General features: G+C 48.5%; 1 protein-coding gene and 1 long non-coding RNA gene across 2 annotated transcripts in view; one reads left to right on the top strand and one right to left on the bottom strand.

Moving 5' to 3' along the window:
• ABCA1 (ATP binding cassette subfamily A member 1) overlaps positions 1 to 12,849 on the bottom strand; it is a 111,026-nt gene that overhangs the window by 68,267 nt on the left and 29,910 nt on the right. The window contains exons 4-5 of the mRNA XM_081152359.1: positions 9,464 to 9,605; positions 8,585 to 8,703 (exon numbers count right to left, since the gene is read on the bottom strand). Of these exons, the coding sequence (XP_081008485.1) occupies positions 8,585 to 8,703; positions 9,464 to 9,605 (261 nt within the window). The remainder of the gene's footprint in view (positions 1 to 8,584; positions 8,704 to 9,463; positions 9,606 to 12,849) is intronic.
• LOC308564312 lies at positions 2,113 to 4,591 on the top strand. The gene is made up of 3 exons (XR_013999925.1): positions 2,113 to 2,291; positions 2,495 to 2,564; positions 3,222 to 4,591. It is a non-coding gene; the product is annotated as an uncharacterized lncRNA (long non-coding RNA).

Here is a 12,849-nt window from a genome sequence, read left to right as displayed (position 1 = left end):
GAGGGGTCACCTTGTATCTTGCTTTCAGTTTTCCCCACTACGTGGCTGGCAGGAAAATGAGTGGAGACGCCAAGAATATTGAGAAAGCCAGGTGTCGTAAACAGTCTTCCTCTTAGCCTAGCTAGCTCCTGACCCTTCTTTATGACTTGGACCATGATTCATCTCCTCCAGGAAGCCTGCCCTGACTTCCCCATCCACAAAGCTGGGTTAGTGGCCTTCCTCTATGGCCTGAGAGCATCCTATGTTTCCCTCGAGCACCCCAAAGAGCAAGGTGCAGTTGTCTGAACACACATCTTTCTCCCCAGAGGAACAGAAGTGCCATGAGGGCGAGGACTTTGTAACTCTGGCATGCAGCAGTGCCTGGCACGGAGGAGGCACTCTCAGTGAATGGTGGGTGTGTAAAGGAATGAACACAAATGAGTGGATTAACCAACGAACCAAGATGATCTGGAAAACCGTCAATTACAGAGAAGTAAACTCACCTTGCAGTGCTTAGGGAAGAGTGGAGCGGCACACAAACGTGAGACAAACCAGATCAAGACAACACTCCAGTGTCTCTGAGCCCACACAGCTGCGTCAGCCCAGGTCGAAAAGACAGTCAAGTGAGTGGAAGCTGGAAGCAGGGACGGTGTCAACAGAACAAATGGGGTGACAATGGCATGTACACTTGACCTCACTGGGCTAAGCTGGAGGTTAAATGAGAAAATGTACCTGAAGTCCCACTATGATGCCAGCCACTGAGAAAGGTACCCAATAAAGACGGCTGCTAGTATCCTCACTCTCAGGAACGACTAGTTTCATTAGCTCCATGGCCTGTGTCTCTGTGTGTGTGTGTTTTGTATTTCCCTGGCTGAATTCCTAAGTTGGACAGAATTTTTGAGTTCTTCCTGCTGATACTGTTCATAAGACAAAAAGGTTGAAACTGACTTACTTGTCTATTCAGAACTTTATAGAAGAATAAATCTAGCATTTTATAGAGAATCAACGGGAAAGATCACATCCACAAGGGAGGTCACTGCAAAGATTAGCATAAGTGGAAGATGACCGGTAAGAAAGACCAGTTAGTAGAGGCAAAACAGGGAACACTTAGTGGAGAAAACAGTCACTGAGCCATTTAGCTTTGCCCAAGTGAGTTGACGTGACCTTGGTTTTCTTATCTGTAAAATGTGGGACGAAGAGATGATCTCAGAGGTCTTCTAGTCGGTGGTACCCCTGGGGTAAAATGAAGTCAGCCTTGGGTATCATGTCAGAAGATCTGAATTCAAGTCCTAGCTCTGCTGTTCCTTGACTATGTAACCATGAACCCTCTTCTTCATTTCTCTGGGCCTCAGTTTCCTTAACCATAAAATGGGGCTATTAACAGGCTGTTGTGGAAACCAAGATCAAGAATGTGCGAGTAGCCTTTCACAGGGAAAGGGCTGCCGAGCCTCCTGGGTTTCCACAGGTACCTGAGAGGGAATGGATGCTGTCACAGAGCACAGCCATCAGGGAGCTGACCAGTCACTAAAGCGTGAGCCCCTGCGGCCCCCAGAGAAGACAAAGTCACCATCCAGCAAAACACCAGGACAGCTTTCCTGCAGCGCGCTCTCCAACGTGGACCCAGATACGTGATCCGCTGAACTCGGCCTCCTTAGTTCTGCCTAGAGGTGGCCTGTCCAATTCCCAAGGGCTTTCTTTGGGTGTGGTGAGGTGGGCAAAGGAGGAAAAATAAAACCAGAACCTTGGAGTCTAAAGAACAAAACAAGTGAAACGCGTATTTTGTGACCCGAGGAAGAACAGGACAGAACCCTCAGTTTCTGGCCAATTCCCGGGGCCAGGCCTCCCTGACCGAGCTAAGGAAACGCCTCCAGAGCAGGTAGAGGGGTGCGGTGGGGAGAGGCCCTGCCCTGGGGGATGCTTCCAAAGCCACTTAGCTTTGCTCTGATTCTTTCCAGCCTGCCTGAGCTCCGCAGAGGACAAGCGGAGCAGGGGGAGGAGCGGAGGGAAGGGGGGGCGGGAGGAGAGAGGAGGGAGGGCAGCAGGAAGGCGGAGGAGGGAAGCCCTCAGCCAGAGAGCTGGGGTTACTCTCGGTCAATGCCCTCCAGTCCCCAGCTCGGATTTCAAGATCGCTGTCGTCTCTTTTGTTCAAACAAGAAAAGGAACCACAGCCATCAGCTGCTTGAGAAGTGGGTGGAGGCAGCAAATGGGGGAAAAAAGGAGAAGTTGGAGAAAGATCACGTCAGCATCCAAGGCCCAGACGCTCTTCTTAAAAGGACCCCAGGAGGGTCTCCCAGCCCTCAGCTAATCAAATGGTAATGGCCCTGCGGGGCCTGGGGCAAATTCTAACTCTTGGCTTTACTCAGCCTAAACTGTCCGCCTCTACAAACAAGACCCTGAAGCATCTCTGCTATGAAAGGGCTGGCAACAAACACGCTCGGGTTTCTTCTCGGCGGTTTTTCGTGGGGGTTGTTTTGGTTTGTTTTCCGGATGCTAGGGCTGTATTTTCTTCTTCCAGGACAGCTAATGCCTGTTTCACTCAGATGGCTGGACCCTTCTCTGGGAAGACTAGGGCTCTGGAGAGGCAGGTAAAGCGGGGTGACCTGGCTGTTCCCTGGGGTGACTCCTTGGCAGGTGAAAGAAGGCTGGGAGCCTGGGATGCTGGTAGCCTGAGGTCCTTCCTGCTGGGGGTCTCAGCCTGGGGTTCCCAACCCAGGAGGCATTTCCTTCTCTACAGTGAGGGCTTGCTGGGGATACCAAGACGTAAGGGGAAGATCTCAGATTCCAGTCTGGCTAACCTGGCTCAAGTCTCAGTTCCAGAATGTTCCCCTTATGTGGCCTTGGAGAGGTCGCTCAGCTCTCAGAGCTGCATTTCTCTGTAAACAGAGTTCACCTTATACCTTATACCTTATAGGGGTAAAGTACCCTGAATGCTGACTCGTTATGTATGAGAAAAGACAAGCTGAAAATTAAACAAGTTCGAAATGAATGTTGATAAAGTCATGATAACAATATGATGGGTTCCCAACACTGAAAATTTAGGGGTATGCTCCCTGAACCCTTTGAGGCCAGAGTCTTCTCCTGAAGCCAATAGGAGTCCTATAACTTTAGGAGCCACATAGTTCTTAAAGTATTTTACATGTAATGTGAACTTGCATTAGTTCAACAAACTTTTAAATGGCTACTGACCCCCAAATACTAGTGCTATTATTCAAAGCAGCAATAATTCTCTGTGCTCCCTGAAGGCAGGAAAGACCCTGTAACAACAGAGATGCTACTGAAAGACATGGTCCTTCCCTGGCCTCCCAGGTGGATGAACGGAGGTGCGAGCCTCCAGCCCTCTCAGCCTCTCCAGGATCTGTCACCGTTGAAATCAGGGGATGGAAAGAGACGTGACACATTTTTCCCCGGTTACATCTACTGAGGCAAGAGCATACTCATGCCTTACTGAGAAGTGGCCAAGGTGGGAGAGGTTGTTGGCAGCCCCTGGAATGAAGACTCACAGCAACTGATAAGAACTTGAATAGTAGCCAGGTCCTCAAAGAGCCAGTGGAGACTGTAGCCCCAAAGGAAAGGAGTGACTTGTTCGCACTGGCCAGGAGCACTCCTGATGCAAGGGGGTGGCAGGCATGGTGGGGCTGGCTTGGAAACCCAGAAGGAAATGAAGGGAGCCCTGAGGGGGTAGCATTGGCTCAAGCCAAGTTCTGGCCAAAAGGAAAATGAGTTTATGAGACAGGGGCTGAGAAGGGATTCTTTCCAGGACTGGACTAAGGAAGGATTGTTAATATATATCATGTATAAACAGCTTAGTGTTTTTTTTCTTTTAAAGTTAATAAAACATAGGAAGAGACGAGGTAGTGATCTGTGGGCAGAGAAAGGTGGTTAGCATTTGTTGATCCTCGGACACGTTATGTGAGTTTTGTTTTGTTTTTTAATCCCTAAAATCAACTTATAAGAAATGTATTATTGCCACTTTTCAAATGTGAAAACAGGCCCAGAGAGGTTAATACCCTGCTCAAGGCTACAGAGTAAGCAAGTGGTCATTTGAACCCGATCAGCTCAGGCTACAGAGCTTTGGCTCTTTCTCCTATATTGGGAATTAGCTAAACCTCTCAACTCTTTAAAAAACGCCTCATCCTGTTTTTGGCATCAAAAGCTCATGGTGCCGCCCCTAAGTCCTGGTACTGAAAAATAAGGCAACATGGCCACACGGTGTGGTGGGAAAACGCTGAGCCTCGGGGTGAAACAGACTTGGATTCAATTCCCAGCTTTATTCTATGGCCTTGGGAACCTGACGTATCGCTTCTCAGCCTCAGTTTCCTCATCAATAAAATGGAGATGATAACATCAACCTGATAGTGCCAGCGTAAGTCTTGAAGGTAACAGGACATTAAAATGTAAAAGGGCATCCTTACCTGTGCAACTTCATCCCTGGGACAAAGTGTCGCTCTAAGATCGCCCTTTTGAGCCTCACTACAAGAGTGATAAGAGGGCCGGAAACGGGACGCTCCAAAGCAGAAACAAATTGGACTCCCAGCCTGCTCTTTGTCACCCAAGATTACAAATGTAATCTTATGGTTTATAAAATGATAAATAAACCTTAAACTGGAAAAGCAAAAGTCATGAAATACTGTGGTTTTTTAAAATCCTGTTCTTGATGAGAGCCATCCGAACTTGTTAGAGGCAGCCTGATATTGCGGGGTACGTGCTGTCCTGTAATTGAGTGCAACTGTGCTTTCTATTCTTGCCCCGCTAAAGCTGACCTTTGACTTGATTTAGTTCGGGCAGTATTTCAACACAGCACTGCAGCGTGGCATCCACACGACCACAGCCTTGCTGGGAACAGCCCCCTACCCCGGGTGGAAACCAACAGCCTGGGCTCTGGGCTGCAGCCTGGCTGTGACGATCTAGGAAAACTTCCTCACGTTAGGTAGAAAGGTTTCAAAATATGAAACCCTAAGATCCTAAATTAGAACTGACCAAGTGCATACAGAACGTGAATTGCAGTCACCCGAAGATTTAAAGGAATTTCCAGTTTGATCACATAATGCTGACACACATGTCATCAGATCTTCCAACAAGATGACACACGGGGGCCACAAGGACAAAATACAAAGCTTGGGACTGCAACCTCAACTTCCGTGGCTGCTCCAAGGAAGGAAAGGGTTCAGGCGGGGAAGGAGAGGTGGCTGTAAGTCACGGCATGTTCTTTCTGGATGGGCCCTGGGGAGCAGTCCACCCATGCCTGCTACCCATGAAGCCAGGAAGTGGAGAATGTCTGGCATTTCTCTTTCGGGAGCCCTCTTGTCTCCTTTCTGATCCCAACCCACGAATACCCTTTCCTTCCCTGGAGCACGAATGCCTAGCATCCTGTGACCTTGGAGAAGTTTCTGGCTATACTGGGCTACTCTCTTTAGGATGTAATAATAGCAGAGTATGAAAGACTGAAGTTGTAGACCTTTTCCTGCTTCTTGCCAGCTGTGCTTCCTTAGGCAAGTTACTTAGCCTCTCTGAACTCCAGCTCCTTCATGTGCATAAAAAGGGAAAAAATTCCCTCCCTCACATGGTGGTCATGAATATGCAGTGAACTAAAGTACAAGCCTGGTACTTCTTTTGTGCCAGACACTATCCTAATGCTTTATTGTTATTAGCTCATTTATTTCCCATAATATCTCTAAGAGAGGTTCTGTCAGTGTCTCCACTTTGAGGAAACGGAGACACAGAGATGTTGTAGAATGATCTGCTGGTAAGCAGCAGAGCCAAAATGTGAACCAAGGCAGTCTGGCTGCCAAGTCTGTTCTCTTAACGCTATAAAGTGTACTGCCCGCTGGCTGTTTACAAGACGATAATTTTACAACCCCTTCCCTCGACACCCTGCCACAGCCAACTACATTGCCATGTCACCAGAGCCTGTCCTGCCCTCTGGGGATCATGCCTCTGAGTGTCAAAGATCAAAGCAGAATCAAAGGTCCATACAGTTAGTTCTCAGGATTGCCAGTAAATCTGACAGCCAGGAAGTTATGACCCTTTCCCCTAAGTAAATTCCAGCATAAGCCTCGGGACTTATTTCACACAAGTTCTAGAGAGCTCATCAGAACGGCAGAACCAACCAGACGTGTACCGTGAATATACAAAAAAAGGCAGCCACGCCGCTGACATCAAAAATCCAGGCGAGGGGGTGGGAAAGCTCAAGGCCCAAGTCAGGAGGTCCGGATGCACACAGCGCTGCCCCAGAGCTCTCCTCCGGTCCTTCCCTCTCCAACCCTCGACCTCATGGCGAGGGATGTCCTCCGAAGGGACATCTCCAGCCCAGCAACAAAATGCCCAAAGTCGTCCTTGTTCAGCGCAGGCTGGTGGATCTTTGAGGGCCTGAGTGGTAATGCCCAAAGGAGTTGTTAAGTCTCCAGCGGATGGATCCAAACCTCAAGCCTTGGTCCCACAGTCATCCCTGACAAAAAGAGCTATTTATTCAAATCCTAGATGACAGGAAACAACAAGCAGCAGCAAGCAGAGTACATGGCAAAATCGAAACCTAAGATGGTTTTTGGTAGGATGAGATGACATAGGGAATCTGAAAATAGAAAATGGAAAACGAGATAGATATTTTCCTTAGGTTCAAAAAGCTGCCCGCACAATGAAGGGATGGAAAACAAGTAACTTCCAACACTGTGTCTTTCAGAGACTCCCAATTTCAGTTTCCGCTGACTGCACACGGAATGTGTCAGCGGTGTGACGTGGATGCCCAGAAGCCTGCCGCAGTCTCAGGCAGAAGCACGGTGCTCAGAACAAAGGGGGCAAAAGTCCCTTTTACTCTGTGCTAGGATACTGTTGCAGTTTCTGACAAACTTTAAAAAGACAGAGACACACTGAAACACAACCAGAGGGAGCCAGAGGGGAGGGAAGAATCATTCATTCCCCAAGTCCAGAAAAAAATCAAAGACTTTGGGGAGAGAGGGGACAAAAATGAGAGCTCTCTTTAAATATTTCAAGGGAAACAGAATTAGCCTCATTCTCTAAAAGGTACATGTTCTGATCATGAAAGCTGTCAACACCTAAAAAGAGCTGCCATGGGAGAGGTAGGCCTACTATGTGCCAGACACTTAAAAGAGTTTATATTTTACATTGCAAGTCACCTATTCATTTATAGGTGAGGAAATTAAGGCTCAGAAAGGTTAAAATGGCTTGGCCAAGATGTCACCACTCCAAAATAATCATAGCTCATATTCACTAAATGTTTCCTATATGCCAGATGCTATGTTTAAGAAATTAAATGTTATATTTCATTTATACCTCAAAATAATCCTATGGGGTAGGTTCTCCTATTGTCCCTATGTCACAGATGAGAAGCCAAAAGAGCCTAAGTGACTTATTCACAAAGTCACAAAACCACAAAGCAAAATATCCTAACACTCTTTCAACCCTTCTGGCAGGGCCACACTGTCTCTCTGCAGTAGAAGAAATAACCCGAGCTCTGCCTCTGACGCACTAGGCAGGCGCCCTTCAGTAGGTGAGGAAGGACTGAGGCTTTGCTTGCACCTCTCTGTGGCCTGCACTGGGTCAGACACACGTGTGTAGGACCAGGGGCCTACAGGGCAAGGAAACAGCATCCAGACGCAGTACAGCTGGGGGCCCCTCTGACCCTCAGCGCCCTCGCACCTCTGTCCGAGGTGCAGCAACACCTCCTCCATGCCACCAGTCACAGCCCTGCTTCCCTCTGTCATCAGGCTCCACACCACCCACTGCCTCTTTTTCTGCCCAGAGAAAGGACAGTTCTGTCTGCCCAAGGAAGAGCTCCCATCCAAGTCTGCTTCAGACCCTAACACTTTACACCATGTCTTCTTTCGCCAAGTGGATCACAAACTGGGAGGCCTTTCAGCAAAGGCCAGCCCACCCAAAACACCAAACGAAGGGAAAAGAACCTTCCCTGAGCCATGGCAGCAGTTGGCCCACGATGGGGAGTAATTTACCACTGACACCATTTTAGAACCATGGTTATGATAAAAAGATCAGCTTTCATTAGAATTGTGTTTTTAAATTCTCTGCACACCACCACAGTCTGCACCCAAGAGACGGCTTCCGCCCCCCCGCCCCTTCAGCAGCCACTGCCTGGGAGGCTCACGACCCGTTCAGCCAACGCCTGGGCCAGCGAACTGCCTGCTGCTCAGACACTCTTCCTTACGGGCGTGCCCGGATTGTATCAGATCGGAGATCAGGATTTTGTTTTTCAAAGATCAGAGTTCAAATGTCCATCAGACTAAATCAAATGACTAGGGGGAAGATGAATTGCATTTTCTGTTTGAAGTAAATGCTTACTTCCACTTGTCAGTATCAAGTTGCAACTTTAATTGCTCTTATCAGCACAGAAGTATCCCCATCTATAAATTCACCCAATCGCTGCAACCTTACGGCCAACTCCAGAGAAATGAAGTTGGAAGCAATCTACACCCCTCACTGTCCTAACGCCCGGCCTGTGCCAGTGCCCAGCCACAGGGAAGGAAAACCCAGGAGGGAAGGACTGAGAGGGACAAGCACCAGGCCGCCCGAGAGGCCCTCTCCCTGGTGAGGGCCAAGTTCAGTTACACCCCGCGCACAGCAAGGCTTTGCTTACTTGAGCTGTTAGCCTCGATCATCTGTAACGTCCTCAGAACCTTGTGTATGTCCTTCATGCTGGTGTCTCTCTGGCTATATAAAAGGAGCCGCTGAGCATCTGAGAAGAGGCGAGACACACTGCAGGGAAGACCGGAAAAGCACAAAAGCTCTATTAGGCCAGCTGCCTCTCCCAGTTGAAGAAAGGACCTGCCTATGACACATGCCCCAGCCAGCTGGGCTGCCAGGTCCTCCGCTCCTACTGTTCCCCATGCCCAGCGTCACTGGCGTCCTAGGCTTTTAAACAACCCCGCCAGCCCTGCCCCAAATGCTCCTTCCCATGGGGCCACCAAGGCTCAGCCCATGTGCCTCCTCTCCAGGAAGCCCACACACACACACACACACACACACACACACACACACACTCCCCCAGGGCCAATGTATCCATGAGACACAGTAGATAGACAGAGTACTTAGGGCTCAGGATACTCTTGAGAGTCCACAGAAAAGTTTTTTATTTCTTTTAAAATCAGAATAAAACCTAGCTCCCAGGCCAGGCAGCTCGGGTGCACAGTGAATGTCTGCTAAATGAGCGAGCGAACCAACACAAAGAGCAGAGGCCTCCCCGTGGAAGCCAGCACACTCCTTGTCTTCGCTTCCCAACTTATCAGCCAGGTTTTGGAGGAAAGCCCCACCCCGCCCCCAGCCACATGACTTTTAGCTGCACATTCTTAAACCTGGCAGCAATTCTCCCTGCCCTCACCCTACGGACTTCATCACACAAACCTTTACGAAAGCAACTTCGCTCAAATCCAACCATTCAAAATTCTCCGTAGGCTTAAAAGGGGAGGAAAAGAATGAATGGGCACATCTGGGGAAGAAAACCTGTCCCAGTACTTACATGGATTTGTTAAAGTTTCCAACAACGCCAGGAGCCTCACCAGGAGTCGGGTAACGGAAACACGGGTTATTGGCGTTGCAGATGATCCCCTGGACCCAGGGAAGCGTCCCTGCAGAGGGCATAGCTTTGTTTGGAAAGTGGCCTGTTGGCATCGAAAAGAAAAACACAGGAGAAACATCAGTTCCTTGAAGCAGTTTTGGGATTTCATCTTTCTCTCTATTGGTTCCATATAGTCCCCACCATAAATCTGCCTGTCCCCTCCCCCATATTACAGAGACCTGCCACCTCTGACTAATCCAACCCTGAGTTGGAAACTTAGCATCAGATAGTGATTCTTCATCTACTTGACATCATGTGTAGAATGGGAATCGTGGCACAAGCCTTGGAGACGTCGCAAGAGAGGTAGTTTAGACCACATGCAGAAAGGGCCTGGCGTGCAGCTAGTCGTTGATTGTTAGTTCATCTTCCACAGCCCCCGTACTTTTCACAGACACAGAGGGGCCCTGAGGTTGACCTAATCCAATTCAATTCCTTCATGCTCTAAGGAGGAAACTGCAGAAAGATGCAGTAGCAGGTGGAGAACACTCAGGGAATCAGTGGGCAGGACTGGGGTGGAGCCCACATTTCCGTGATCCAAATCCACGCTCCTTCCCTCATACCTGCTCCCCCCTGTATACCTGAGCCCCTCTCAATCCCCTCTGTGCTGTCCTTTGTTGGCCAAACCTATGTTAGTTTCACAAGCTCCTTAAGGCACCTAATAAACAAGCTACCTCAGGTCAGAGGTCATCTGTGAACCTACATTTGTTGTTGCTGTTGACCCTCAATGAAACCATGAGCCCCATTCAACAGGTCATGTCCCCATTCTCTTTTCCCTTTGTGTGGAGGAGGGTCTGACAAACAGCATGATTGGGTATATTTGGCTGGTCCTAGGTGCCAAAGGCACAGTTTGGTGTGTGGCAGTCTCGCATGGGTGCTGCTTCTGAGGCTATCAAAGATAAGGAGCTCCTAACCTGAGGACCAAGAATATGTGAATTCCTTTGGACAGAAAGACCATGGCTGCAGCTTCTATTATATTCTCAGGGTCATCTGTGATGCCCTCAAAGAGTTAACAATCATTGCGACCCATGGCTCTGTAGGTGCAAGAGCTGTGGAGTTCCACAGGCTTTGGGGTCAGACCAACTGAGATTCACATCCACTCCCTACAACACACTAAGCAGAGACTTTAGCCAAGTCACTGAACCTCCAACTCTCAGTTTCCTTATCTGTAAAATGGTGATAAAAATACAATCTATGCCCGACCGGGCGTGGTTCAGCCATTAAGCATTGACCTAGGATCCAGGAGATGGCTGTTTGATTCCCGGTCAGGACACACGCCCGGGTTGCAGGATCGATCCTCGGTTGGGGGCATGCAGGAGGCAGCCGATCAGTGACGACTCTGTCATCACTGATGTTTCTCTCTCTCTCTCTCCCTCTCCCTTCCTCTCTCTGAAATCAATAAAGATATATTCTTAAAAAAACAAACAAAACAATCTACTTCAGAGAGCTGCAGTAGGTATTCCATGAATTCTTACAGGCACAGCATGTAGCAGGGTGCGTGGCACAGTGTGAAGGCTAGAGGAATGGACTGTTAGGATTACTGAGGCCCTGCAGCGTGAGCCTAAGATAGGCCTTACTCTGCTGGTGTCCTGCTAGGAATCCTCCAAATCTCACAGCCACAACCTTCCTCCAAAGCAGGAACCCAGTTCTATTCAGCTTACTATTTTCATGCAAAGGTGCTAATAGAGTCTCCCCAGGAGCTAACCCAGATAAGCCAGGACTGGCAACACTGCCTTCCAGTACTGGGGCACTTCCATCTGCCTTTTTCTTCTTTCCATATTCCAACAGGGGAGGCGACATCCACAGCAAGGAGGCAACAAGATCTGATGCCTGTGGCCACTCCGCAGGGACTCTGGCCTGTTCAACATTTACTCAGTTAACCTCCTTATCTCCCCGTTAATAGTTCAAGGAAAACCAAACAAGGTCCCTCGCCTGAGTCAGCTGCTCCTCATGCAGGGGAGATTTATGTAACCCAACCAAGTACTCGAAGGACCACGAGAGTCTCCCCTTTAACCTCCCAGAGACTCTGGTGCCAAGCACAGGGTGGTATCAGTCCAGGCAGCACAGGGCAGTAGAAGGTGAAGATATTTCAGGCTATACCTTGATGGGTGAAGCAAAGACGCTTCCCTGTGTGTGTGTCCCACCTTCTTTGCAAGCTAAAGCAGGAAGGGGACTTGGCACGGGTGCACAGGATGACAATCTAATAGCATAACGGACTCCCAGGACCCAGGAAAGTAATGAGGGCCTTGATGGCTCTGGGTGAAACTGGGAGAGATTTATGAGGCAGAATTATACACCAACCCTTTGTTTCCAGAGACATGATTCGCCTTAGCAATCTACCTTCTGGCTAGGTCCCGAGAACAGGAGGCGAGGTTGCAAGAAGTGCATAGGTGGAAGGCAAAAGTCATATCTGCCTTCTATAGACATAAAAATTCCACAACATTTCTGAGAATCTATGGTCTAGACTCAGACGACCCTGGGTTAAAATTCCACGTGTTCAACATCACCACCTCGACAAGTGTCAGAGACAGGACACAAACAAACCCCAATTTGTCTGATCCAAAGTCTGCATGTTTCTACTACACCATCTTGCCTACTTGTGATCATTCCAGAGAGAGAACAGCCGAGCACATGAAAAAAACTGAGTGTTCCTTAAAACATGCACATCAGTGGGGCTTAGGGTGATCTTAAATAAAGTCAAATATGTGGTTGCTCATCAATCTTGGGAGTTCCAAAAGAGAAGGCAGAATTATCTCCCAGGCCCACAAATTATTTCATTTTATATTCTTTTCATTTCTGGTGATATCTGAAAAAATCACATCTGGTAGAAGGTTCCTCTGGTTTTGTGGGGGTTTTAAAAATTTGAGTGTATATAATGTGTTCTAGCTAATTAGCAGGTAGGTAACCGCCTTCATATGCTGTGGACCAGACCAAGAACACAATTCAAAGGTGATCCTGCAGCGATCCCTTTCCTGAAGAGCAGTAGTATCCTGTTCATCCTGGAAGTGCATGAGGCTGGCAGGGTGTGTGGAGAGCTGGTGAGTGGTAGGAAAAGTTACAGGGGCAATGGAACAGAGGTTCCAGCTAAACCCCTTCTATGAATGTTGATCATTTCAGACTGGGACATTTCTGTAGTGTCACTCCATCCAGAGAGGCCAGCCAGGAGAGAAAGACGTGATCGTGGAATAACTACAACCTTATATTACAGGTATTATTACAGCGATGAGGAAACTCAGGTACCAAGAAGCTAAGTCACTTGCCCAACGTGATATACCTAGTAACTGCTGAAG

Source organism: Miniopterus schreibersii, assembly GCF_964146895.1.
Source record: "Miniopterus schreibersii genome assembly, chromosome: 11".
Classification (NCBI taxonomy): domain Eukaryota; kingdom Metazoa; phylum Chordata; class Mammalia; order Chiroptera; family Miniopteridae; genus Miniopterus; species Miniopterus schreibersii.
Note: the sequence above shows the minus strand (reverse complement) of the source record. Positions and strands in the feature narration are given on the sequence as shown.